The sequence below is a fragment of the Tachyglossus aculeatus genome, chromosome 17 (assembly GCF_015852505.1).
Source record: "Tachyglossus aculeatus isolate mTacAcu1 chromosome 17, mTacAcu1.pri, whole genome shotgun sequence".
Taxonomy (NCBI): domain Eukaryota; kingdom Metazoa; phylum Chordata; class Mammalia; order Monotremata; family Tachyglossidae; genus Tachyglossus; species Tachyglossus aculeatus.
In genome coordinates this window covers 57224085-57247867 of record NC_052082.1, presented here as the reverse complement: position 1 = coordinate 57247867, position 23783 = coordinate 57224085, and the positions used below count along the sequence as shown (strand labels likewise).

The following is a 23783-nucleotide window of genomic DNA, read 5'->3' as shown; positions in this document are numbered from 1 at the left end:
CACCCCAAAAAGGATGCCACCCCACTGCCTCATCCTTTCCCTGAAAGGCCGGATGACTGGTCAATCTAGGTCCAGCCTAAGCCATTTTGGGGGAGTGAGGTGACCCCTCTTGACGTTAAGATTTGACCTGAGGAAAAAATTTGGGGCGGGGGGCCTGGTTTCCAGTGTGTGCGGCCTCAGGGGGTGGGCAGCACCCTGAAAAGGATGCCACCCCGCTGCCTCATCCTTTCCCTGATAGGCCGGATGACTGGTCAATCTAGGTCCGGCCTAAGCCATTTTGGGGGATTGAGGTGACCCCTGTTGACGTTAAGATTTGATCTGAGGAAAAAACTTGGGGCGGGGGGCCTGGTTTCCAGCGTGTGCGGCCTCAGGGGGTGGGCAGCACTACAAAAAGAATGCCACCCCACTGCCTCATCCTTTCCCGGAAAGGCCAGATGACTGGTCAATCTAGTTCCGGCCTAAGCCATTTTGGGGGAGTGAGGTGACCCCTCTTGACGTTAAGATTTGATCTGAGGAAAATATTTGGGGCGGGGGGCCTGGTTTCCAGTGTGTGTGGCCTCAGGGGGTGGACAGCACCCCGAAAAGGATGCCACCCCACTGCCTCGTCCTTTCCCTGATAGGCCGGATGACTGGTCAATCTGGTTCCGGCCTAAGCCATTTTGGGGGAATGAGGTGACCCCTCTTGACGTTAAGATTTGACCTGAGGAAAACATTTGGGGAGGAGGTTCCAGTGTGTGTGGCCTCAGGGGGTGGGCAGCACCCAGAAAAGGATGCCCCTCCACTGGCTTATCCTTTCCCTGAAAGGCCAGATGACTGGTCAATCTAGTTCGACCTAAGCCATTTTGGGGGAGTGAGGGGACCCCTCTTGACGTTAAGATTTGATCTGAGGAAAAAATTTGGGGTGGGGGGCCTGGTTTCCAGTGAGGTGACCCCTCTTGACATTGAGATTTGATCTGAGGAAAAAATTTGGGGCAGGGGGCCTGGTTTCCAGTGTGTGTGGCCTCAGGGGATGGGCAGCACCCCGAAAACGATGGCCCCACCCCACTGCCTCATCCTTTCCCTGAAAGGCCGGATGACTGGTCAATCTAGTTCTGGCCTAAGCCATTTTGGGGGAGTGAGGTGACCCCTCTTGATGTTAAGATTTGATCTGAGGAAAAAATTGGGGCAGGGGGCCTGGTTTCCAGTGTGTGCAGCCTTAGGGGGTGGGCAGCCCCCCGCCTCGCCTCATCCTTTCCCTGAAAGGCTGGATGACTGGTCAATCTAGTTCAACCTAAGCCATTTTGGGGGAGTGAGGGGACCCCTCTTGACGTTAAGATTTGATCTGAGGAAAAAATTTGGGGTGGGGGGCCTGGTTTCCAGTGAGGTGACCCCTCTCGACGTTGAGATTTGATCTGAGGAAAAAATTTGGGGCAGGGGGCCTGATTTCCAGTGTGTGTGGCCTCAGGGGGTGTGCAGCACCCTGAAAACGATGGCCCCACCCCACTGCCTCATCCTTTCCCTGAAAGGCCGGATGACTGGTCAATCTAGTTCTGGCCTAAGCCATTTTGGGGGAGTGAGGTGACCCCTCTTGACGTTAAGATTTGATCTGAGGAAAAAATTTGGGGTGGGGGGCCTGATTTCCAGTGAGGTGACCCCTCTTGACGTTGAGATTTGATCTGAGGAAAAAATTTGGGGCGGGGGGCCTGATTTCCAGTGTGTGTGGCCTTAGGGGGTGGGCAGCACCCCGAAAAGGATGCCACCCCGCTGCCTCATCCTTTCCTTGAAAGGCCCGATGACTGGTCAATCTGGTTCGGCCTAAGCCATTTTGGTGGAGTGAGGTGACCCCTCTTGACGTCAAGATTTGATCTGAGGAAAAAATTTGGGGTGGGGGGCCTGATTTCCAGTGAGGTGACCCCTCTTGACATTGAGATTTGATCTGAGGAAAAAATTTGGGGCGGGGGGCCTGATTTCCAGTGTGTGTGGCCTTAGGGGGTGGGCAGCACCCCGAAAAGGATGCCACCCCGCTGCCTCATCCTTTCCTTGAAAGGCCGGATGACTGGTCAATCTGGTTCGGCCTAAGCCATTTTGGTGGAGTGAGGTGACCCCTCTTGACGTCAAGATTTGATCTGAGGAAAAAATTTGGGGCAGGGGGCCTGGTTTCCAGTGTGTGCGGCCTTAGGGGGTGGGCAGCCCCCCGCCTCGCCTGATCCTTTCCCTGAAAGGCCGGATGACTGGTCAATCTAGTTCGACCTAAGCCATTTTGGGGGAGTCAGGTGACCCCTCTTGACGTTAAGATTTGATCTGAGGAAAAAATTTGGGGTGGGGGGCCTGGCTTCCAGTGAGGTGACCCCTCTTGACGTTGAGATTTGATCTGAGGAAAAAATTTGGGGCAGGGGTACTGATTTCCAGTGTGTGTGGCCTCAGGGGGTGTGCAGCACCCTGAAAACGATGGCCCCACCCCGCTGCCTCATCCTTTCCCTGAAAGGCCGGATGACTGGTCAATCTAGTTCGGCCTAAGCCATTTTGGGGGAGTGAGGTGACCCCTCTTGATGTTAAGATTTGATCTGAGGAAAAAATTGGGGCGGGGGGCCTGGTTTCCAGTGTGTGCGGCCTTAGGGGGTGGGCAGCCCCCAGCCTCGCCTCATCCTTTTCCTGAAAGGCCAGATGACTGGTCAATCTAGCTCGACCTAAGCCATTTTGGGGGAGTGAGGTGACCCCTCTTGACGTTGAGATTTGATCTGAGGAAAAAATTTGGGGCGGGGGGCCTGATTTCCAGTGTGTGTGGCCTCAGGGGGTGGGCAGCACCCCGAAAGGGATGCCCCACCCCACCCCACTCCCGCTGCCTCATCCTTTCCCTGATAAGCTGGATGACTGGTCAATCTAGTTCGGCCTAAGCCATTTTGGGGGAGTGAGGTGACCCCGCTTTACGTTAAGATTTGATCTGAGGAAAAAATTTGGGGCGGGGGGCCTGATTTCCAGTGCGTGTGGCCTCAGGGGGTGGGCAGCACCTCGAAAAGGATGCCGGGAAAGGGGGCGTTAGGGGGCTGAGGGGAAGGGCGGAGGAGAGGCAGTGAATCAGCAATCCGCCCCGCTGATGCTTCCAGAAGTGCATTAGCGAGCCTCCCTCCCTTCGCTGCAACCGCCCCCCTCCCCAATTCCCGGGCCCCACAGAAGAGGAGGAGGCCGCCGCCGCCGCGCGGCCCCCTGGGAGTTGTAGTCCCCTCCCCGGGCGCGGGCCCGGGGCGCGCCGCCGGGCCGGACTCCAACTCCCAGGGGTCCGCGCGGCGGGAGGGCGGGGCCGCGCGCGCGTCACTCGGGGTGGGCGGGGCCCGAGGGGGGTTGTCCGCCCGCGGCGCGCGCAGTAGCCGCAGCAGTAGCAGCAGCAGCCGCCTGGCGCCCGGTAGCTCCAGTGCGCGTGCGCGGCGGTGGCGGCGGGTTGGACGGTCATTTTTCGTTCGCCTCGGTGGCTAGCGGGCCCAGGCCGCTCCCTCGCCGCTCGCCCGGCTTTGGGGACCCCCCCCCGTAGCCCCCCAACATGGTGGACCGCGAGCAACTGGTGCAGAAGGCCCGGCTGGCCGAGCAGGCGGAGCGCTACGACGACATGGCCGCCGCCATGAAGAACGTGAGTGACCCACCCCTGCTGCGGCCTGCATTCACTCACTCAATCAATCAATCAATCAATCGTAGTTACTGAGCGCTTCCTGTGTGCAGAGCACTGTACTAAGCGCTTGGGAAGTACAAGTTGGCAGCATAGAGAGACAATCAATCAATCAATCGTATTTATTGAGCGCTTACTGTGTGCAGAGCGCTGTACCTTATCACCTTGTAACCTCCCCAGCGCTTAGAACAGTGCTTTGCACATAGTAAGCGCTTAATAAATGCCATTATTATTATTACTAAGCGCTTGGGAAGCCCAAGTTGGCACCATATACAGTCCCTACCCAACAGTGGGCTCACAGTCTAAAAGGTGAGCGCTTACCGTGTGCCGAACGCTGTACTAAGCGCTTATAATAGTAATGATGGCATTTGTTACGAGCTTAAGAACGTAATCCATTTTCGCCTTGTGCTTCCCAAGCGCTTAGCACAGTGCTCTGCACACAGTAAGCGCTCAATAAATGCGATTGATTGATTGTACTGAGCGCTGGCAACGTAGAGAGACGGTCCCGCACTGTGCTCTGTGCTAATCCATCAATCGTATTGAGCGCTTACTGTGTGCAGAGCACTGCACTAAGCGCTTATAATAATCAATCCATCAATCGTATTTATGGAGCGCTTACTGTGTGCAGAGCACTGGACTAAGCGCTGATAATAATAATCAATCAACCCATCAATCGTATTGAGCGCTTACTGTGTGCAGAGCACTGGCCTAAGCGCTTATAATAATCAATCCATCAATAGTATTTATTGAGCGCTTACTGTGTGCAGAGCACTGGACCAAGCGCTTATAATAATAATCAATCCATCAATCGTATTTATTGAGCGCTTACTGTGTGCAGAGCACTGGACTAAGCGGTTATAATAATAATCCATCCATCAGTCGTATTTATTGAGCGCTTACTGTGTGCAGAGCACTGGACTAAGCGCTTGGGAAGTCCAAGTCGGCAACACACAGAGACAGTCCCCACCCAACAGCGGGCTCACAGTCTTAGGAGGGGGAGACAGAGAACAAAACCGAACGTACTAACAAAATAAAATAAATAGATAGGTACAAGTAAGATAAATAGAGTAATAAATATGTACATACATATATACAGGTGCTGTGGGGAAGGGAAGGAGGAATGATGGGGCATTTGTTAAGAGCTTACCCAAGTAGCTATTGAGTGCTCACCATTTTACCAAGGACTTGTTATTACCCTATATAGTATACTAGATCACATTAAAATCATCTTGTCGGTTGGGAATGATTATTATTTCCAAACTGTGAGCCCGCTGTTGGGTAGGGACCGTCTCTATGTGCTGCTGACTTGGACTTCCCAAGCGCTTAGTACAGTGCTCTGCACACAGTAAGCGATCAATAAATACGATTGATTATTATTGAGGGAATGTAATACATTTTCCCTTACGTTTCGTTGGGGTGTGGAAAATAAATTCCCACTGCACTGGCCGGGAATCGAACCCGGGTCCCCCGCGTGGGAGGCGAGAATTCTGCCACTGAACCATCCTCGCCCGAAACTTGGGCGCCTACGACGTGCCGGGCTCTGTACTGGGCGGGGGGCGCGGTTGGATCGCCCTTTAATAATAATAATAATAGCATTTATTCAGTCATTCTTCTAGACTGTGAGCCCGCTTTTGGGTAGGAATTGTCTCTATATGTTGCCAAGTTGGACTTCCCAAGCGCTTAGTACAGTGCTCTGCACACAGTAAGCGCCCAGTAAATGCGATTGATTGATTAAATACGATTGATTGATTCATTCAACCGTATTTATTGAGCGCCGAGGGGGCGGGGGGCGCGCGGTTGGACCGCTCTTTAATAATAACGGTGGCATTCATTCATTCAGTCATATTTATTGAGCGCCGAGGGGGCGGGGGGCGCGGTTGGACCGCTCTTTAATAATAACGGTGGCATTCATTCATTCAGCCGTATTTATTGAGCGCCTACTGTGTGCAGAGCACTGTACTAAGCGCTTGGGAGGTCCAAGTTGGCAACATATAGAGACGGTCCCCACCCACCAGCGGGCGCTTACTAGGTGCAAAGCACTGTCCTAAGCTCTTTGTATCCCCGCCCAGCATTCATTCATTCACCCCACCCTATTTATTGAGCGCTGACTGTGTGCTAAGCGCTTGGGAAGTCCAAGTTGGCAACATATAGAGACGGTCCCCACCCACCAGCGGGCGCTTACTAGGTGCAAAGCACTGTCCTAAGCTCTTTGTATCCCCTCCCAACATTCATTCACTCACCCCACCCTATCTATTGAGCGCTGACTGTGTGCTAAGCGCTTGGGAGGTACAAGTCGATGACATCTAGCCTGTGAGCCCGCTGTTGGGTAGGGACCGTCTCTATGTGTTGCCAACTTGGACTTCCCAAGCGCTTAGCACACAGTCAGCGCTCAATAAATAGGGTGGGGTGGAATGATTGAATGCTGGGCGGGATAAAAAGAGCTTAGGACAGTGCTCTGCACACAGTAAGCGTTCAATAAATACGATTGAATGAATATATATAGCCCAGCAACGGGCTCGCATTCATTCGCATTTACTGATTCATTCCATCGTATTTATTGAGCGCCGACAGTGTGGGGAGCACTGGACTAGGCGCTTGGGATGTACAAGTCGATAACGTATGGACATATGTAGCCCAACAACGGTCTGGCATTCATTCGTTTCATTCCATCCTATTTATTGAGCGCTGACTGTGTGCGGAGCACTGTACTAAGCGCTTGGGATGTACAAGTCGATAACGTATAGACATATATGTAGCCCAACAACGGGCTCACATTCATTCGTATTTACCGAATCATTCATTCCATCGCGCTTTTCATCCCCCCCCCCCCAGCATTCATTCATTCATTCCACCCTATTTATTGAGCGCTGACTGTGTGCTGAGCACTGGACTAAGCGCTTGAGATGTGTAAGTCGATAACATATAGACATATATATGGCCCAACAACGGGCTGGCATTCATTCGTTTCATTCCATCCTATTTATTGAGCGCTGACTGTGTGCTGAGCACTATACTAAGCGCTTGGGATGTACAAGTCGGTAACATATAGACATACATATATATAGCCCAACAACGGGCTGGCATTTATTCGTTTCATTCCATCGTATTTATTGAGAGCTTACTGAGTACAGAGCACTGTACTAAGCGCTTGGGATGTACAAGTCGATAACATAATAGCCCAACAACGGGCTCACATTCATTCGTATTTACTGATTCATTCATTCCATCCTATTTATTGAGCGCCGACCGTGTGCAGAGCACTGTACTAGGCGCTGGGGAAGTACAAGTCGATAACGTATAGCCCAACAATGGGCTCACATTCATTCGTATTCACTGATTCATTCATTCAGTCGTATTTATTGAGCGCCCACTGTGTGCAGAGCACTGGACTAAGCACTTGGGAAGTACAAGTCGATAACATGTAGAGACATGTATAGCCCAGCTCACATTCATTCGTATTTACTGATTCATTCTTTCCATCCTATTTATTGAGCGCTAACTGTGTGCAGAGCACTGGACTAAGCGCTGGGGAAGCCCAGTTGGGCGACAGATAGAGACAGCCCCTGCCCAATAACGGGTTTACAGTCTAGAAGGAGGCAGGGACGCGCTCACTGTGTGCAGAGCACTGGGCTAAGCGCTTGGAAAGTCCAGTTCGACAACATCTGCGTCCATATCCGTCGCTTAGTATAGTGCTCAGCACACAGTAAGCGCTCAATAAATACGATTGAACGAATGGTACTGTAATCCCCCGGTGGGCCAGGCAGCCAGACATTGTCAAACGCTTAGCCCAGTGCCTCGCACCTAGCAAGCGCCCGGTTCGTTTCATCGTATGTACTGAGCGCTTCCTGGGCGCGGAGCACTGGACTAAGCGCTGGGGAGAGGGCAGTACAGCACGAAGCGCTTAGTTCAGTGCCTTGATCATTCAGCCGTATTTACTGAGCCCTTTTTGTGCTCAGAGCACTGGACTAAGCGCTGGGGAGAGGATAATACAGCAAGAAGCGCTTAGTCCAGTCCTCTGCTCGTTCAGTCGTATTTACTGAGCCCTTTCTGTGCTCAGCACTGGACTAAGCGCTGGGGGGAGGACAGTACAGCAAATAGCAGTCAGTCCAGTGCTTCGCACACAGTAAGCGCTCAATAAACCCGATTAATACTAAGCAGCCCCATTCCCTGCCCACAACGGGCTTGCAGTCGGTCAATCCGTGGCATTTGTGGAGCGCCTGCCCTGTGCCGAGCACTGTCTTAAGCGCCCGGGAGTGTCCAGTACACCAGTGGGGAGGCGGGGCATCCTTTGTGGAACCGCATGGATGCGGTTGCTCTTTCTCTGTCCCCATTCCTGGGCGGCGCCTTGCCCTACCTCCCTTTTCCCATTCCCTCCCCAAATCCTTTCTCTTTATCCCCTTCTTCCCACTCCCCCAAAACAGCTCTTCCTGACCGAACCCCAGGACCCTCGGGAAGGAACCGGGCAATCTCAGAAATCCCCCACCCCCCAAAAAAATATAAAATCGGGGTTGGGGAAGCAAAAAGGCTCATCACTCCAGGATGGATGTGCCACTCTGGGCCCACCGCTTTCCTGTCCCCCAAATCCCCTCCCTCCCTCTGGCCCTTTTCTTGCATTTGGGAAGGGGGTCCCTTTTCCATTTCTCGTTTTTTGTTTCATCGCCTGAAGCGTCCAATCTCCTTTCCCCACCCCAGGTATTTTGTACATGGCAGTGCACGCGTTTCTTCTTAAAGGCTGTGCATTTAGCAAACCGGTTCAATTTGCGGCATTTGCTGTATTTTTTTTTTGTTTTGTTTTGAAGGGCGGTGACACATCAGTTGAGATGCCTGTAAATTTTTTTCGTTTTTTAAAAAAAAACATCTCTCCGATCTGATCTCGCAAACAAAGCGATCGTGGGAGGCGGTATCAAGTCATTCCAGAAGATTCTGCATTTGTCATACTGCAGAGAGGCTAGACTGGGTGGAGGGAGGGATCGCTCTATAGGGGAAAATGTGGGATTTTTTTTTTTTTTTAATTTGTGTTTGTTAGACGGGACTGAGGGTGTCTCCCTTTTTTTTATGATTCTCGAAGAAGAGGCGAGGGTGTCCTCGTGTCGGCGAGAGATGATCTCGGTGTCGCATTCCCGGCCAGGGTACAGATCTCTGCCTATATTGCACCATTTTGTCAGTAACCTTACATTTATCAAAAAGACGAGACTGTCACAGTCTCCAAGTGGGGGAGGGCGGCTCCCAGCCCCGCTAAATGAAACCTGGAAAACTCATAATCTGATTAATGACTCCGAGTGCTTCATTGTCCTAATATTTGACACACTGCCTCGAGATATGATTTATATGCTTTATGTAACAAAGGTATTTAAGTGCATCTTCAGGGCGAGATGGCTGGGAAGTGTTCCAAGTATATTAAACCTTTTTAATTAGGCAGTATAGCCATTGCTAGAATTTTAAAAGCACTACTGAGTCACCCCCAGTTCATTAAAGCTGGCGGTGCGGAAACCTTTCCACGTTGGGATTTTTGGGGTGGTGGTAGAGCAATTTTGTATCTGTTGGGTTTTTTTTTTTCAATTTTAAAGTGAAAAACCAATCTAATGAAGAGGTCCAGCCCTGATGCATTGGATTGAAGTTTACCTCGCCTTTTTAGAAATGAAATTCCGCTTTGTACTGTTGGGTTTTAAGGTTCGGGCACTCCTTAGCCGGACCCCTCCGAACGAATTGGTGTCGGAGAGAGTTTTGACCCTTCACGTTTTTAGGGGGAGCTTTGACCTCGCATTCGTTTCCATAGCAACCCCGTAGTGATGTCACACCTGATGACATCGAGGCTGCAATGCGCCCGGGCCGGGCGGTGATAGCCAAGGTAATGCAGAAAAGTAAGGAAGAGCGGAAAACTTCACCGCACCCCGCCCTGAGGTGACTGTTCTTGGCCAAAGGACTTCTTCCTGTCCTACAAATGGGTATATTTCAGGTGCTGCCTGATGTGCAAAGCATTTACCTCTAAGCCCGTTTCCCAGCTCATCGCCCCAATTCCGGTTTGGAGTTCCATAAATTTTAATACTTTTTTTTTTTGTAGCAGTTAGCAGGTTGGCTGTAATGGTAGAATGTACATCAGAAGCCCAGCACCGAATGTTCATGAAGGTTTCACATACGTTGATATTTTTTGATCCCTGAAGGATGCTTGATATTTAAAAACGGTCAGATGAAACTGGATTTCAGCCTGAATTTCTTACGACTGAATTTGTTAAATTGGGGAATCGTTGCAATACCGAAAGCTTAGACTATACAGCCCCATGTGGGACAGGGGTCGGGTCTCTTCTGCATTTATTGTATCCACCTCAGCCCTAGTATAGAGCTTGGTACAAAACAAGTGCTCAGTATGCCAATATTATTATTACCTCTAAGCCTAAGTCAGCTTCAGCTGGTTACCATGGTGATCTTGTATCCACGCCAGTGCATAGCACAATGCCGAGCGCTTGATAAACAGCAATATAGTCACCCCAGTAATAACGATATTTATCATAATGGGGACTTGCTTGTACCCCATCACCGTTCAGAGGAAACTGAGAATTTTCTTCTGGGTTTTATTTGTCTTTGGCTGCCGCAGGCCTTAAATGTGATTAATAGCTGCAATTTAGTTATAAATTCAGTTAACCCACCATGGTCATTGAGGACCCCCCTTGCTCCAAAGATTGCAATTAGAGATTCAGATGAGGACAGGATAGGGAGTGTGTCTACCCATTCTTGCATCGTCCTCTCCCAAACCCTTAGTACGGTGCTCAGTAAATACATTTGTATTTATTGGGTACTTTGTGCACTCGATATGTAGGGAATTTACATTCCACCTCGCCTGTGCTGATCTGTTTAAAAAAAATGAGTTTGGGAGAATCTGGTGCTGCTAATTAGTAGATCTGCATGTCCGGCCAGCTGGTGAATTTTTTTTCCAATGGGGGGCTGGTGGCACTTGAAGCCACCCATCAGAGCAACCCTCTCTTTCTCCTTCAAGCAGCGAGCAACAATCTGCGACGTCAACCAGTTCTGTTGAACCAGGGTGGGGGAGGATAACGTTGCTTTTTTATCGTTATTAAGAGCAATCGTGGACAAACAGATGCTCTAAGACCGTTGCGACTTATCTGAAAATTTGCTTTTTGGTTCCCACTGGCGTCTGGTCCAGGATGGCCGGATCAATAACCATTATCATTAATGGAGAGCTGTGATGCCTCTAATATCTAGTTTTAGGGGTGGAGGGCCGCCAACCGCTCTCCTCGCTCATGTGATGGGAATCGTCCCCTCCCTCCAGGGCTGTGTGAACTGACTGGCTGATTGATTTATCTCCCATCCCCCTTCAGTTGGATCCTTGGGGCATGATGGGGTTTGCTTGTTTTTAATGGTTATTTTTTAAGCGTTTACGATGTGCCAAGCACTGTTCTGAGCACTGGGGTAAATACAAGGTTGGATACAATCCCTGTCCCACATGGAGCTCAGAGTCTAGGGAGGAGGGAATGGGGTCTGAGAAGCAGCGTGGCATAGTGGATAGAGCCCGGGCCTGGGGGTTAGAAGGTCATGGGTTTAATCCCGGCTCTGTCACTTGTCTGCTGTGTGACCTTGGGCAGGTCACTTTCCTTCTCTGGGCCTCAGTTACCTCATCTGTAAAATGGGGATTGAGACTGTGAGCCCCACGTGGGGCAGGGGACTGTGTCCAACCCGATTGGCTTGTATCTACCCCAGCGCTTTGAACAATGAGTGGCACGTAGTAAGCGCTTAAATACCATAATTATTAGCCCCCGTTTTACAGCTGAGGAAAATGAGGCACAGAGAAGTGACTTGCCCACGGTCTTCCAGCAGACCAGCGGCGGAGCCTCTGACTCCCAGCCCCGGGCTCTTTCCACTAGGCCACACTGCTTCTCAGACTGCATCGGTCATCTTTATGGCAGAAATCCCAAATAGCCGGCCGTTCCCCAGACCCCATCCTTTGGATTCCCTGGTCCTGTTAGGTCTTGAACCCTCAAAAATAGTCCTGCCCCGCTCCTCTGATCAGCCCACACGCCCTTTAAATCCTGAAGTGAATATCTTGGCCTAGATTGCCGGAAACATTTTATCTGGACAGGGAGTCCACTCGGAGATAGACCCAGTTGCAGGAGGCCTGCAAAATCCGGCCTGTGGGAACTGTAGAAAGGGAGGGAAACTCGGACCTGGATTTGAAGCGCTGAGTCAGCCTGGGTGTGGGGGTGGGAGTGTGTGCGCCGATGGGATTGTAGGATGGACACCCCTGAAGATGTGAGAATGTGGGAATTCATTCGTTCAATCATATTTATTCAGCGCTTACCGTGTGCATGCTTGGGAGAGGACAATACAGCAATAATCAGACTCCTTCCCAACCCACAATGAGCTTACAGTCTGCCGGGAGAGACAGACATCAATACAAATAAAATGACAGTTATGTACGTAAGTGCTGTGGGGCCGGAAGGGGGAAGAGCCAAGGGAGTAAGACAGGGTGATGCAGAAAGTAGCAGGAGATAATAATAATAATGATGGTATTTGTTAAGCGCTTACTATGTGCAAAGCACTGTTCTAAGTGCTGGAGGGGAAAGAAGGTGATCAGGTTGTCCCACGTGGGGCTCACAGTCTTCACCAGTAAGTATTCAGCACATACCATCGATTGGGTGAGTGGCTACTTTTAGACGGTGAGCCCTATTATGTGGGACAGGGACTGTGTCCAACCTGATCAGTCGTATTTATTCCAGCGCTTAGAACAGTTCTTCACACATAGTAAGCGCTTAACAAATACCATCATTATTGTTATTTATTGGTGCTTACTCTGTGCAGAGTTCTGTACTAAGTGCTTGGGAGAGGACAATATGACAGAGTTGGTAGACATATTCCATGCCCGGTGAGCTAGCTCACAGTCTAGAGGGGGGGCAAGCATTAATATAAATAAATATATTAAGGATATGGACATAAGTGTTGTGGGGCTGAGAGAGGGGTGAATAAAGGGAGCAAGTCAGGGCAATGCAGAAGAGAGTGGGAAAAGAGGAAATATGAGGGTTTAGGGAAGACCATTTGGAAGAGGTATGCCTTCAATAAGGCTTTGAATGAAGGTGGGGAGAATAATGTCAGTTTGATATGAAGAGGGAGGGCATTCCAGGCCAGAGGCGTGACATGGGCAAGAGGTCGGCAGCGAGATAGATAGAGGTACAGTGAGAAAGTTGGCTTTAGAGGAGCAGAGTGGGTGGGCTGGGTCGGAGGAGGAGAGTAGTGAGGTGTTTGAAGGCAAGGTGATTGCTTTAAAGCTGATGGTGAGGAGTTTCTGTTTGATGTGGAGGTGGATGGGCAACCCCTGGAGTTTCTAGGGGAGTGGGGAAACATGGCCTGAGCGTTTTTGTAGAAAAATGATCCGGGCAGCCAAGTGAAATATGGACCGGAGTGGGGAGAGACAGGAGGCAGGGAGGTCAGCAAGGACGCTGATACAATAATCAAGGTGGGATAGGATAAGCGTGTGGATTAACGTGGTAGCAGTTTGGATGGAGAGGAAAGGGCAGATTTTAGCCATGTTGTGAAGGTTGAACTGACAGGATTTAGTGGTAGATTGAGTATTTGAGTGGAATGAGAGAGATGAGTAAAAGATAACACCAAGGTTATGGGCTTGTGAGACAGGAAGGATGGTGATTCTCTCTACAGTGCTGGGAAAATCATTGGGAGGCCAGGGTTTGAGTGGGAAGATAAGGAGTTCCATTTGTGTCGGTGGGCTATGTCTTGAAGGCAAGAGGAAATACGAGATTGCAGAAAGGGAGAGGTCAGGGCTCCCCCCTATAGACTGTAAGCTCATTGAGGGCAGGGAATAGGTCTGCTTATTGTCCTGTTGTACTCTTCCAAGCACTTATTACAGTGCTCTGCATGGTAAATGCTCAACAAATAGGACCCATTGACTGACTGGAGAAGTGGATTTGGGAATCAGCCGCGTAGAGGTGGTAGTTGAAGCTTTGGGAGGGAATGAATTCTCCAAGGGAAGGGGTGTAGATGGAGACTTAGATGAGCCTTGAATAATAATAATAATGGCATTTGTTAAGCGCTTACTGTGTGCAAAGCACTGTTCTAAGCGCTAGGAAGGACTCCCACAGTTAGTTGATCCCACTGTATCTTCCCTAGTGCGTAGTAGTGGGCATAGAATAAGTGCTTAAAACATAGCACGGTTATTTACAAGGCCGTTCGTGACTGAAGAGCCGGCAGCAAAATATCCTGAATTCATTCATTCATTCAATCGTATTTATTGAATAGATTTTTATGTTTACTTGAAAACTGTTCGTTTATGGCTTTCGGATCATCTTTCTCCAGCTCCATTGCTTGTGTCTTCCTCCTCAACACTCCCATATATGTGGTCTTTATCGACTTGGCAAAGCCGAAGAATGCTGACCAAGATCAGACTAAAGTCCGTCAGATTTACTGAACAGTGTAATGCTAGGCTCTGTACCAAACACTTGGGAGAGAGCAATAGTGTTAGTACACATAGTCCCTGCCCTCAGGAGTTCACAATGTAGCTGGGAAAATGGGCACCGAAATTAGATTCGGAAAGGGGGAGAGACCAAGTGTAAAGATAAAGACCTCAATTTTTAGGGGGCGTGGGAGGCATGGATGGTAGGGAGATGAGAGATTTTTTCCGTTCCCCCTCCTAAGCTCTCTTCTGTTTCCTCCCACCTGAGATCTGGAGGCCGTTGTTTTCTGTTGGTCTCCCAGGCAAGCTCTAGTTTTGACGACCAGACTCGTCTAAATGGTACCGGAGTGCCCTTCGAGCGTTTTGTGGAAAAACCTTCTTTCCTCTGAATGCTTTGAAGGTGTTGATTGGGAATTTGACCGATCATCGCTCTTAGATCATTGCATCAAATGCTGAGGAAATGTTTTAATCTTAGGATCACATACTGGAAAAGCTGAGCAAAAAAAAAAAAAGAAGGGAGAGTAATTTAGGGGTAGGCCTCCGGTTAGGATGCTAATTTGCTAGAAAGAGATAAGATTCAGCCCTGTATGTTGTTAATAATGTTATTTGTTAAGCGCTTGCTATGAGGTAATAATAATATGATGGCATTTATTAAGCGCTTACTATGTGCAAACCACTGTTCTAAGCGCTGGGGAGGTTACATTCATTCATTGTCGCATTTATTGAGCGCTTATTGTGTGCAGGGCACTGTACTAAGCACTTGGAAAGTACAATTCGGCGACAGAGACAATCCCTACCCAACAACGGGCTCACAGTCTAGAAGGAGGAGACAGACAACAAAATAAAACAAGTAGACAGGCGTCAATACTATCAAAATAAATGAATAGAATTAGAGATATATACATAATGACGAGGAGACTCACTTCACTGGGCCTCGGTGACCTCATCTGTAAAATGGGGATTGAGACTGTGAGCCCCACGTGGGACTGGGTCTATGTCCAACCCGAGTTGCTTGTATCCCCCACAGGGCTCAGTACAGTGCCTGGGACATAGTAAGCACTTAACAAATACCGTCATTATTATTATTATTATTATTATGAGAAGAACCATGGCTCAGTGGAAAGAGCCACAAGGAGATCAGGTTGTCCCATGGGGGGCTCACAGTCTTAATCCCCGTTTTACAGGTGAGGGAACTGAGGCACAGAGAAGTGAAGTGACTTGCCCAAAGTCACACAGCTGACAAGTGGCAGAGCTGGGATTCGAACCCATGACCCCTGACTCCAAAGCCCGTGCTCGTTCCACTGAGCCACGCTGCTCAAGTCTCCCACATGGGGCTTCAGTAGGAGGATTGAATCCCCATTTTTGCAGATGAGGGAACTGAGGCACAGAGAACTTAAGTGACCTACCTAAGGTCACCCAGCAGTGACATGGCAGAGACGGGATTAGAACCCAGGTCCCATGACCCCCAGGCCCGTGCCCTTTCCACTGGGCCAAGCTGTTGCTCCTGTTCTGCAGTCATTTGTCCTGTCTCCCTTTCATCCACCACAAATCCGAAACCAAATCTAGTAGGACATCAAGTTTTTGCTTAACGCTTTTGCATTTGTATTGTAGTTCTGGTATTCAGCTCTTAATATGCCTTAAGTACTAGAGAAGCTCAGTGGAAAGAGCCCGGGCTTTGGAGTCAGGGGTCGTGGGTTCAAATCCCGCCTACGCCACTTGTCAGCCGTGTAACTTTGGGCAAGTCACTTAACTTCTCTGGCCCTCAGTTTCCTCATCTCTAAAATGGGGATTAAGACCGTGAGCCCCACATGGGGCAACCTGATCTCCTTGTAACCTCCCCAGCGCTTAGAACAGTGCCTTGCACATAGTAAGTGCTTAATAAATGCCATCATTATTATTATTATTATGCAGGGAATGTGTCTCCCTTTCATCCACCACAAATCCGAAACCAAATCTAGTAGGGCATCAAGTTTTTGTTTAACGGTTTTGCATTTGTATTGTAATTCTGGTATTCAGCTCTTAATATGCGTTAAGTACTAGAGAAGCTCAGTGGAAGGAGCCCGGGCTTTGGAGTCAGAGGTCATGGGTTCAAATCCTGCCTCTGCCACTTGTCAGCTGTGTGACTTTGGGCAAGTCACTTAACTTCTCTGGGTCTCAGTTCTCCCGCATCTCTAAAATGGGGATTAAGACTGTGAGCCCCACATGGGACAGCCTGATCACCTTGTATCCTCCCCAGCGCTTAGAACAGTGCCTTGCACGTAGTAAGCGCTTAATAAATGCCATCATTATTAAAATGTTCACTTTGGACACAGTTCTGGCCCACATAGGATTCAGAACCGAAGAGCTGAGGTGAGGCAGATATATTCTCCCCATTTTACAGATGAGAAAACCGAGGTCCAGAATGTTCATTCATTCAGTTGTATTTATTGAGCGCTTACTGTGTGCAGAGCACTGTACTACACGATAGGGAAGTACAGGTCGGCAACGTATAGCGACGGCCCCTACGCAACAATGGGCTCACAGTCTAGAAGGGGGAGACAGACAACAAAACCAAAGTAATAGCACTTATTGAGCACTACTTAATAATGATAATTGTGGTGCTTGTTAAGCGCTTATGTGCCAAGCACTGTTCTAAGCACTGTGGCAGATACAATCAATCAATCAGTCGTATTTATTGAGCGCTTACTGTGTGCAGAGCACCGTACTAAGTGCTTGGGAAGTACAACTTGGCAACATATAGAGACAGTCCCTACCCAACAGTGGGCTCACAGTCTAAAAATACAGATACAAGCTAATCGGTTTGGACACTTGGTTCAGGGCACTGTATTAGATGCTGGGGAAGGACGGAGTAAAGCGACCTGTTCCCTGCTCATCATCATCATCATCAATCATATTTATTGAGCGCTTATTATGTGCAGAGCACTGTACTAAGCGCTTGGGAAGGACAAATTGGCAACATATAGAGACAGTCCCTACCCAACAGTGGGCTCACAGTCTAAAAGGGGGAGACAGAGAACAAAACCAAACATACTAACAAAATGAAATAAATAGAATAGATATGTACAAATAAAATAAATAAATAGAGTAAAAAAAATATGTACAAACATATATACATATATACAGGTGCTGTGGGGAAGGGAAGGATGTAAGATGGGGGGGGATGGAGAGGGGGACGAGGGGGAAAGGAAGGAAGGGGCTCAGTCTGGGAAGGCCTCCTGGAGGAGGTGAGCTCTCAGCAGCTCTCTCCCGAGGAGCTTCCTCTGTGACAGGGTAAGTGACCCGTCTGGGGCGTGAGGGGAGGGTCATTCAGCTGGCCAGTGGCCAGGCTGATACTGGAGCCTGGGACTACTGAGCGGCAGCCCCGGGCCCTCCCTCCGCAAGGCCGGCCGGCTGAAAGGGCTTGAAATGTGACCGTGACAGTAGCGGGCAGCTGAAATCACCGCCCTGATGGCCTAACGAAAGAGAAATGCGCCCCGAACAGCTGAGTGTGACGCGGCAACTAGAAAATGGCTTCGATTCCCCCCCCATCTTACCTCCTTCCCTTCCCCACAGCACCTGTATATGTGTTTGTACATATTTTTTACTCTATTTATTTATTTCATTTGTACATATCTATTCTATTTATTTTATTTTGTTAGTATGTTTGGTTTTGTTCTCTGTCTCCCCCTTTTAGACTGTGAGCCCACTGTTGAGCAGGGACTGTCTCTATATGTTGCCAATTTGTACTTCCCAAGCGCTTAGTACAGTGCTCTGCACATAGTAAGCGCTCAATAAATACGATTGATGATGATGATGATGATGAGGTTTTATTTTATTTTGTTAGTATGTTTGGTTTTGTCTCCCCCTTTTCGACTGTGAGCCCACTGTTGGGTAGGGACTGTCTCTATGTGTTGCCAATTTGTACTTCCCAAGCGCTTAGTCCAGTGCTCCGCACACAGTAAGCGCTCAATAAATACGATTGATGATGATGATGAATTTGAAAAGGCTCTGCCGGGGTTGGTGGTGGCTTTATCGGGTCCCTACAACGTACGTGATCAGGTGGGGGATTCCTTGAAGAAGAATTGAGCTTCTTTGGAAAAGGTTAAATCCTTTGAAAGGGTACAGGTGTTCCTGAAAGGGAGAAGTCACATGACTTAGGGGGCATCTGGGAAGAATTCATTCATTCAATCGTATTTATTGAGCGCTTACTGTGTGCAGAGCACTGTACCAAGCCCTTGGGAAGTACAAGTTGGCAACATATAGAGCCGGTCCCTACCCAACAATGGGCTCACAGTCTAGAAGGGGGAGACAGAGAACAAAATGAAACATATTAACAGAATAAAATAAATAGAATAAATATGTACAATCAATCAATCGTATTTATTGAGCGCTTACTGTGTGCAGAGCACTGTACCAAGCGCTTGGGTAGTACAAGTTGGCAACATGTAGAGCCGGTTCCTACCCAACAGTGGGCTCACAGTCTAGAAGGGGGAGACAGAGAACAAAACAAAACATATTAACAGAATAAAATAAATAAAATAAATATGTACAAGTAAAGTAAATCAATAAATTGAGTAATAAATACATACAAACATATATACATTATATACAGGTGCTGTGGGGAAGGGAAGGAGGTAAGGCTGGGGGGGATGGAGAGGGGGAGGAGGGGAAAGAATGCATAAGGACGTATCTATTAATGTACATATTATGTCCATAGCTGTAATTTATATTAATGTCTATTTCCCCCTCTAGAGTGTAAGCTCGCTGTGGGCAGGGATTGCCTGTTTATTGTTATATTGTATTCTCCCAAGTGCTTAGTACAGTGCTCTGCACACAGTAAGCGCTCAGTAAATACAACTGAATGAATGAAGGCCCTGTGGCTCCCAAGCATATGAGACTGGAGTTTTTGGTCTGCCCTAATAATAATAATAATAATAATAATAATAATAATAATAATAATAATAATTGTATTTCAGTGCTGCACTGAGAGGCAGGGTGACTCGGTGGAAAGAACCTGGGCTTGGCTGTCAGAGGACCAGGATTTTAATACCGGCTCTACACTTGTCTGTTGTGTGACCTTGGCCTGGCTGGAGAAAACAGCGTGGCTTAGTGGAAAGAGCCCAGGCTTGGGAGTCAGAGGTTGTGGGTTCTAATCCCGGCTCCACCGCTTGTCAGCGATGTGACTTTGGGCAAGTCACGTAACCTCTCTGTGCCTCAGTCGCCTCATCTGTAAAATGGGTATTAAGACTGTGTGCCCCACGTGGGACAACCTGATAACCTCGTATCTACCCCAGTGCTTAGAACAATGCTTGGCACATAGTAAGCGCTTAACAAATACCATTATTATTCATTCATTCGATTGTATTTATTGAGCGCTTACTGTGTAGAAAAAAAAATGCTGCCTCATTCCAGTTTGGTAATCTTCTCATTAGTCCAAGAGATGAGTAAAATAAAAGTTGTAAAAATGGGACAAAGGGCGGTTTCAGGAAAAGGGTATTCACGTCTGCCTCGGAGATTTTGAGGAGATTTTGAGCCCTACCCCCATTTCTTCCATAAGCCTTCTGGAAGCCACTAGACTCCCGTGGGAAGGGGAAGTGCTCTCAGGAGGGAAAGATCTTGGGAGCAGAAAGGATTTGGGAAGGGATAGGAGGAGAGGAAATGGGGAGAGAGATGAGCTGAAAAAGGAAGGCAGATGGCTTGGGGGTAGAAGCTGGCTGGCAATTCCAAGACCAGAAGGAGGAGGATAAAGGAGGGGGTAAAGAATTACAGGAACATCAAGGGGCCAGGGGGAAAAAAAGGAGAGGGAGATGGGAAAGTGAGGGGATGAGGATCGGAGTGGAGCGATCAGATGTGCACCCAGGAAGCAAGAAACGGGATGGCAGAGCAACAAAAATGTTGAGGGAGCTGGAGGCAAAAATGTAACAGAACTTCAGGAAGAATTTCAAGAGACCAAACAGGCCGTATCTAGTCACAGACACAGCCCCGAGGAGCAAATGGAGTCCAAAAAGATGTGCGCAGACCTCTCCCACCCTCTTCCGGTTTTTATTTCCACAATTCAAGATCGTCTTGGGCAACTTTCTGGCCACCTCATACCTCCCGACCGCCTCGGTCCTCAGGTGGGTAAAACTAGTGCTTCTGCCCCCAAAGGACCAGGCCACGAGAAGGACCTGGGTTCTAATCGGGATTCCGTCATTTGTCTGCTGTGTGACCTTGGGCAAGTCACTGCTGTGTTCCTCAATTACCTCATCTGTAAAATGGGGATTCATTCAATCATTTATTGAGTGCTGACTGTGTGCAGAGCACTGTACTAAGCGCTTGGGAAGTGCAAGTTGGCATATGGACTTGTGTCCAACCTGATTAGCTTGTATCTACCCCAGTGCTTACTAAAGTGCCCGGCACCTACTAAGTGCCTAAAAAATACCATTTTTATTTATTTTTTACAAAAAAGACTGACTTAAGTGTGACACTCTGCCAGTATTTAAGATGTTTGGTATAATGAGGAAGGAATGGAAACTTATGACATCAGAGTAAAGGTGCATTGGATTTTGTCACGGACTTCAAGATTTGAACTGAAGACTGGCAATTTAGGATTCACCTAAAATTTCCAAAAGGGTAATATAGACATTCCTAGGGTTCTTTTCTTTTTTTTTCTTTTTGGTTATTTTAGGGGTTTTTCCCCTCCTTCGCTTTCATTAGCAGTCCATCCATCATCCCATCAGCTAATTATTTTAATAAACCCAGTTTCAGGGGAATGTCCATTTTTGCATGCAAAGAAACCTAAAGAGACTGCTTAATTGTTTTTCCATTTACTTCACTGTAGGAGCTAGGAGCACTGTATAGACATTTTGATTTACATCTATAACAACTCTTCTCAGACTTTCCCCTTAGGACATTCTTCCTTAATACTTAAAGTACAACTATGCAATAGCTGATCTAATGGTGATTCCCGTGTGCCCTGGAATATATTCAAATAATATTACCTCCTTCCCTTCCCCGCAGCACCTTTATATATGTTTATATGTTTGTATGTATTTATTACTCTATTTATTTTACTTGTACATATTCTATTTATTTTATTCTGTTAATATGTTTTTGTTCTCTGTCTCCCCCTTCTAGACTGTGAGCCCACTGTTGGGTAGGGACCATCTCTGTATGTTGCCAACTTGTACTTCCCAAGCGTTCAGTACAGTGCTGTGCACACAGTAAGCGCTCAATAAATACGATTGAATGGATGAATGAATGAATCAGAACCAGAGCGCTAGCCTCCTTGGGTAGGAGTGTAACTATGGGTAATCACTCCATTTTTTAAAGCAACTGAGGTGTGGCGTAGTCTTTTTCTCTCCCCCTCCCCACTCCAGCTTTTCTTGGTAATTGAAATTATAATTTTATTTCAGCCCTTCCTCGTCACCCATACAGTTGAGTGCTCATTTTTTTTTTTTTACTTTATTCCTTCCCCCGAGTTGTTTTAATGTCTTTCTCCCCTACCAGATTGTAACCCCTCCAAGAGCAGGGATCATGCCTACAAACTCTGTTGTATCCTCTCCAGGTCTTAGGTCGGTACCCTGCATATAGTAATAATAATATAGGTCGGTGCCCTGCACATAGTAGTAATAATAATAACAATGATAGCATTTGTTAAGCGCTTACTATGTGCAAAGCACTGTTCTAAGTGCTGGAGGGATGCAAGGTGATCAGATTGTCCCATGTGGTGTGCACAGTCTTAATCCCCATTTTGCAGATTAGGTAACTGAGGCCCAGAGAAGTTGTGACTTGCCCAAAGTCACACAGCTGACAAGTGGCGGAGCTGGGATTTGAACCCATGACCTCTGACTCCTAAGTCCGGGCTCTTTCCATTGAGCTTGTATCATCATCAATCGCATTTATTGAGCACTTACTATGTGCAGAGCACTGTACTAAGCGCTTGGGAAGTACAAATTGGCAACATATAGAGACAGTCCCTACCCAACAGTGGGAGACCTTGGACAAGTCACTTCTCTTTTGGGCCTCAGTTTCCTCTTCTGAAAAAGGGGGATTAAATCCTCCTCCCTCCAGTTTAGACTGTGAGCCCTATTTGGGCCAGAGACTGGGTCCAACCTGATTAGCTTGTAGCCACCCCAGTGCTTAGGGCAGTGTTTGACACATAGTAAGCACTTAATAAATACCATTAAAGAACAATGCCATCGATGGATTCTCTTTGCTGTTGCTTCCCCACATCCCTTGTCACTCGTTAACACTTTTGGAGAGCGAATGATTCAAAGGTGTAAAATTGCTAATGATGTGTCACTATACAGGAGTCTCTGATTCAGTATTTTCATTCAGTCATTCAGTTGTATTTATTGAGCACTTACTGTGTGCAGAGCACTGTACTAAGCGCTTGGAAAGTACAATTCGGCATAAAGAGAGACCATCTCTGCCCACACAGAGCTTATAGTCCAGAAGGGGGAAGACAGACATCAAAACAAATAAACAGGCGTCAATATAAATAAATAAAATTATAGATACGTTCACATCAAAACAAGTTTACAGGCATCAATATAAATCAATAGAATTATACATATACCTGATAGCAATAACTTGTACTTCCCAAGCGCTTAGTACAGTGCTCTGCACACAGTAAGCGCTCAATAAATACGATTGAAAGAACAAGGAGCAGGACTACCAAAACTTTGTGGGCGGGGTAAGCGCTTAGTACAGTGCTCTGCACACAGTAAGTGCTCAATAGATACGATTGAATTAATGAATGCCTATTGTACTCTCCCAAGCGCTTAGTACAGTGTTTTGTGCACAGCACTCAATAAATAAAAATGAATGAATGAAAGGTGAAACGGTGATAGTTTGGGTCGAGAACAGTGCTCAGAAGAGTCTCTGAACCTTAAGCTCTTTGCTGGCAGGGAACGTGACGACCAACTCCGTTGTATTGTACTCTTCCAAGTGCTTAGTACAGTGCTCTGCGCATAGTAAGCGCTCAAATACCATTGACAATTAGCAGTACTTTTTGCACGCTATAATGCGTTCTTCTATTGATTTAGACCTTAAATGTATTCCTCAGCAGAGTGCATAGAACTGGATAGCAAGTTAACAATGGACTAGGATTTCATTCTATTTCTTATATTAAGAAATAATATTATATATTATAATATATTATTTTATATATTATATAATATATTATATATAATATATATTATTATATATAAGAAATAATCTTATATTATGTGGTCAAGCACTGTTCTAAGCGCTGGGGTTGATACATGCTAATCAGGTTGGACACTATCCCTATCCCACGTAGGGGTCACAGTCTAACTCTAAAATTGAACCCCATTTTACAGACGAGGTAACGGAGGCACAGAGAGGTTAGGTGACTTGGCCAAGGTCACACAGCAGACAAGAAACAGTCAAGATTAGAACCCAGATCCTCTGACTCCCGGCCTATACTCTTTCCACTGAAACCAGGCTGCTTCACACCATCTGTTTATCATCAGCGGTGGAATTTGAGTGCTTACTATGTGCAGAACACCGTACTAAGCGCTTGGGAGAATATGCCGCAACAGTTGGTAGAGACATTCCCTGCCCACAGGGAGTTTACAATCTGTTATTTCCTGCCCATCTTTCTAGGCACTGTGGTTAGGGGGGCCCATTGGCATCTTTGGCCTACTGGGAAGAGCCCGGGCCTGGGAATCAGAGGTTGTGGGTTCTTATCCCGACCCTGCCACTCGTCTGCTGTGTGACCTTGGACAAGTCCCTTCACTTCCCTGT

The 23783-nt window shown here is 47.7% G+C and overlaps 1 protein-coding gene across 1 annotated transcript in view; it reads left to right on the top strand.

The window, feature by feature from the left end:
• Positions 1 to 3376: 3376 nt before the first annotated feature.
• YWHAG (tyrosine 3-monooxygenase/tryptophan 5-monooxygenase activation protein gamma) overlaps positions 3377 to 23783 on the top strand; it is a 42616-nt gene continuing 22209 nt past the window's right edge. The window contains exon 1 of the mRNA XM_038759629.1: positions 3377 to 3601. Within this exon, the coding sequence (XP_038615557.1) occupies positions 3515 to 3601 (87 nt within the window). The 5' untranslated portion in view covers positions 3377 to 3514. The remainder of the gene's footprint in view (positions 3602 to 23783) is intronic.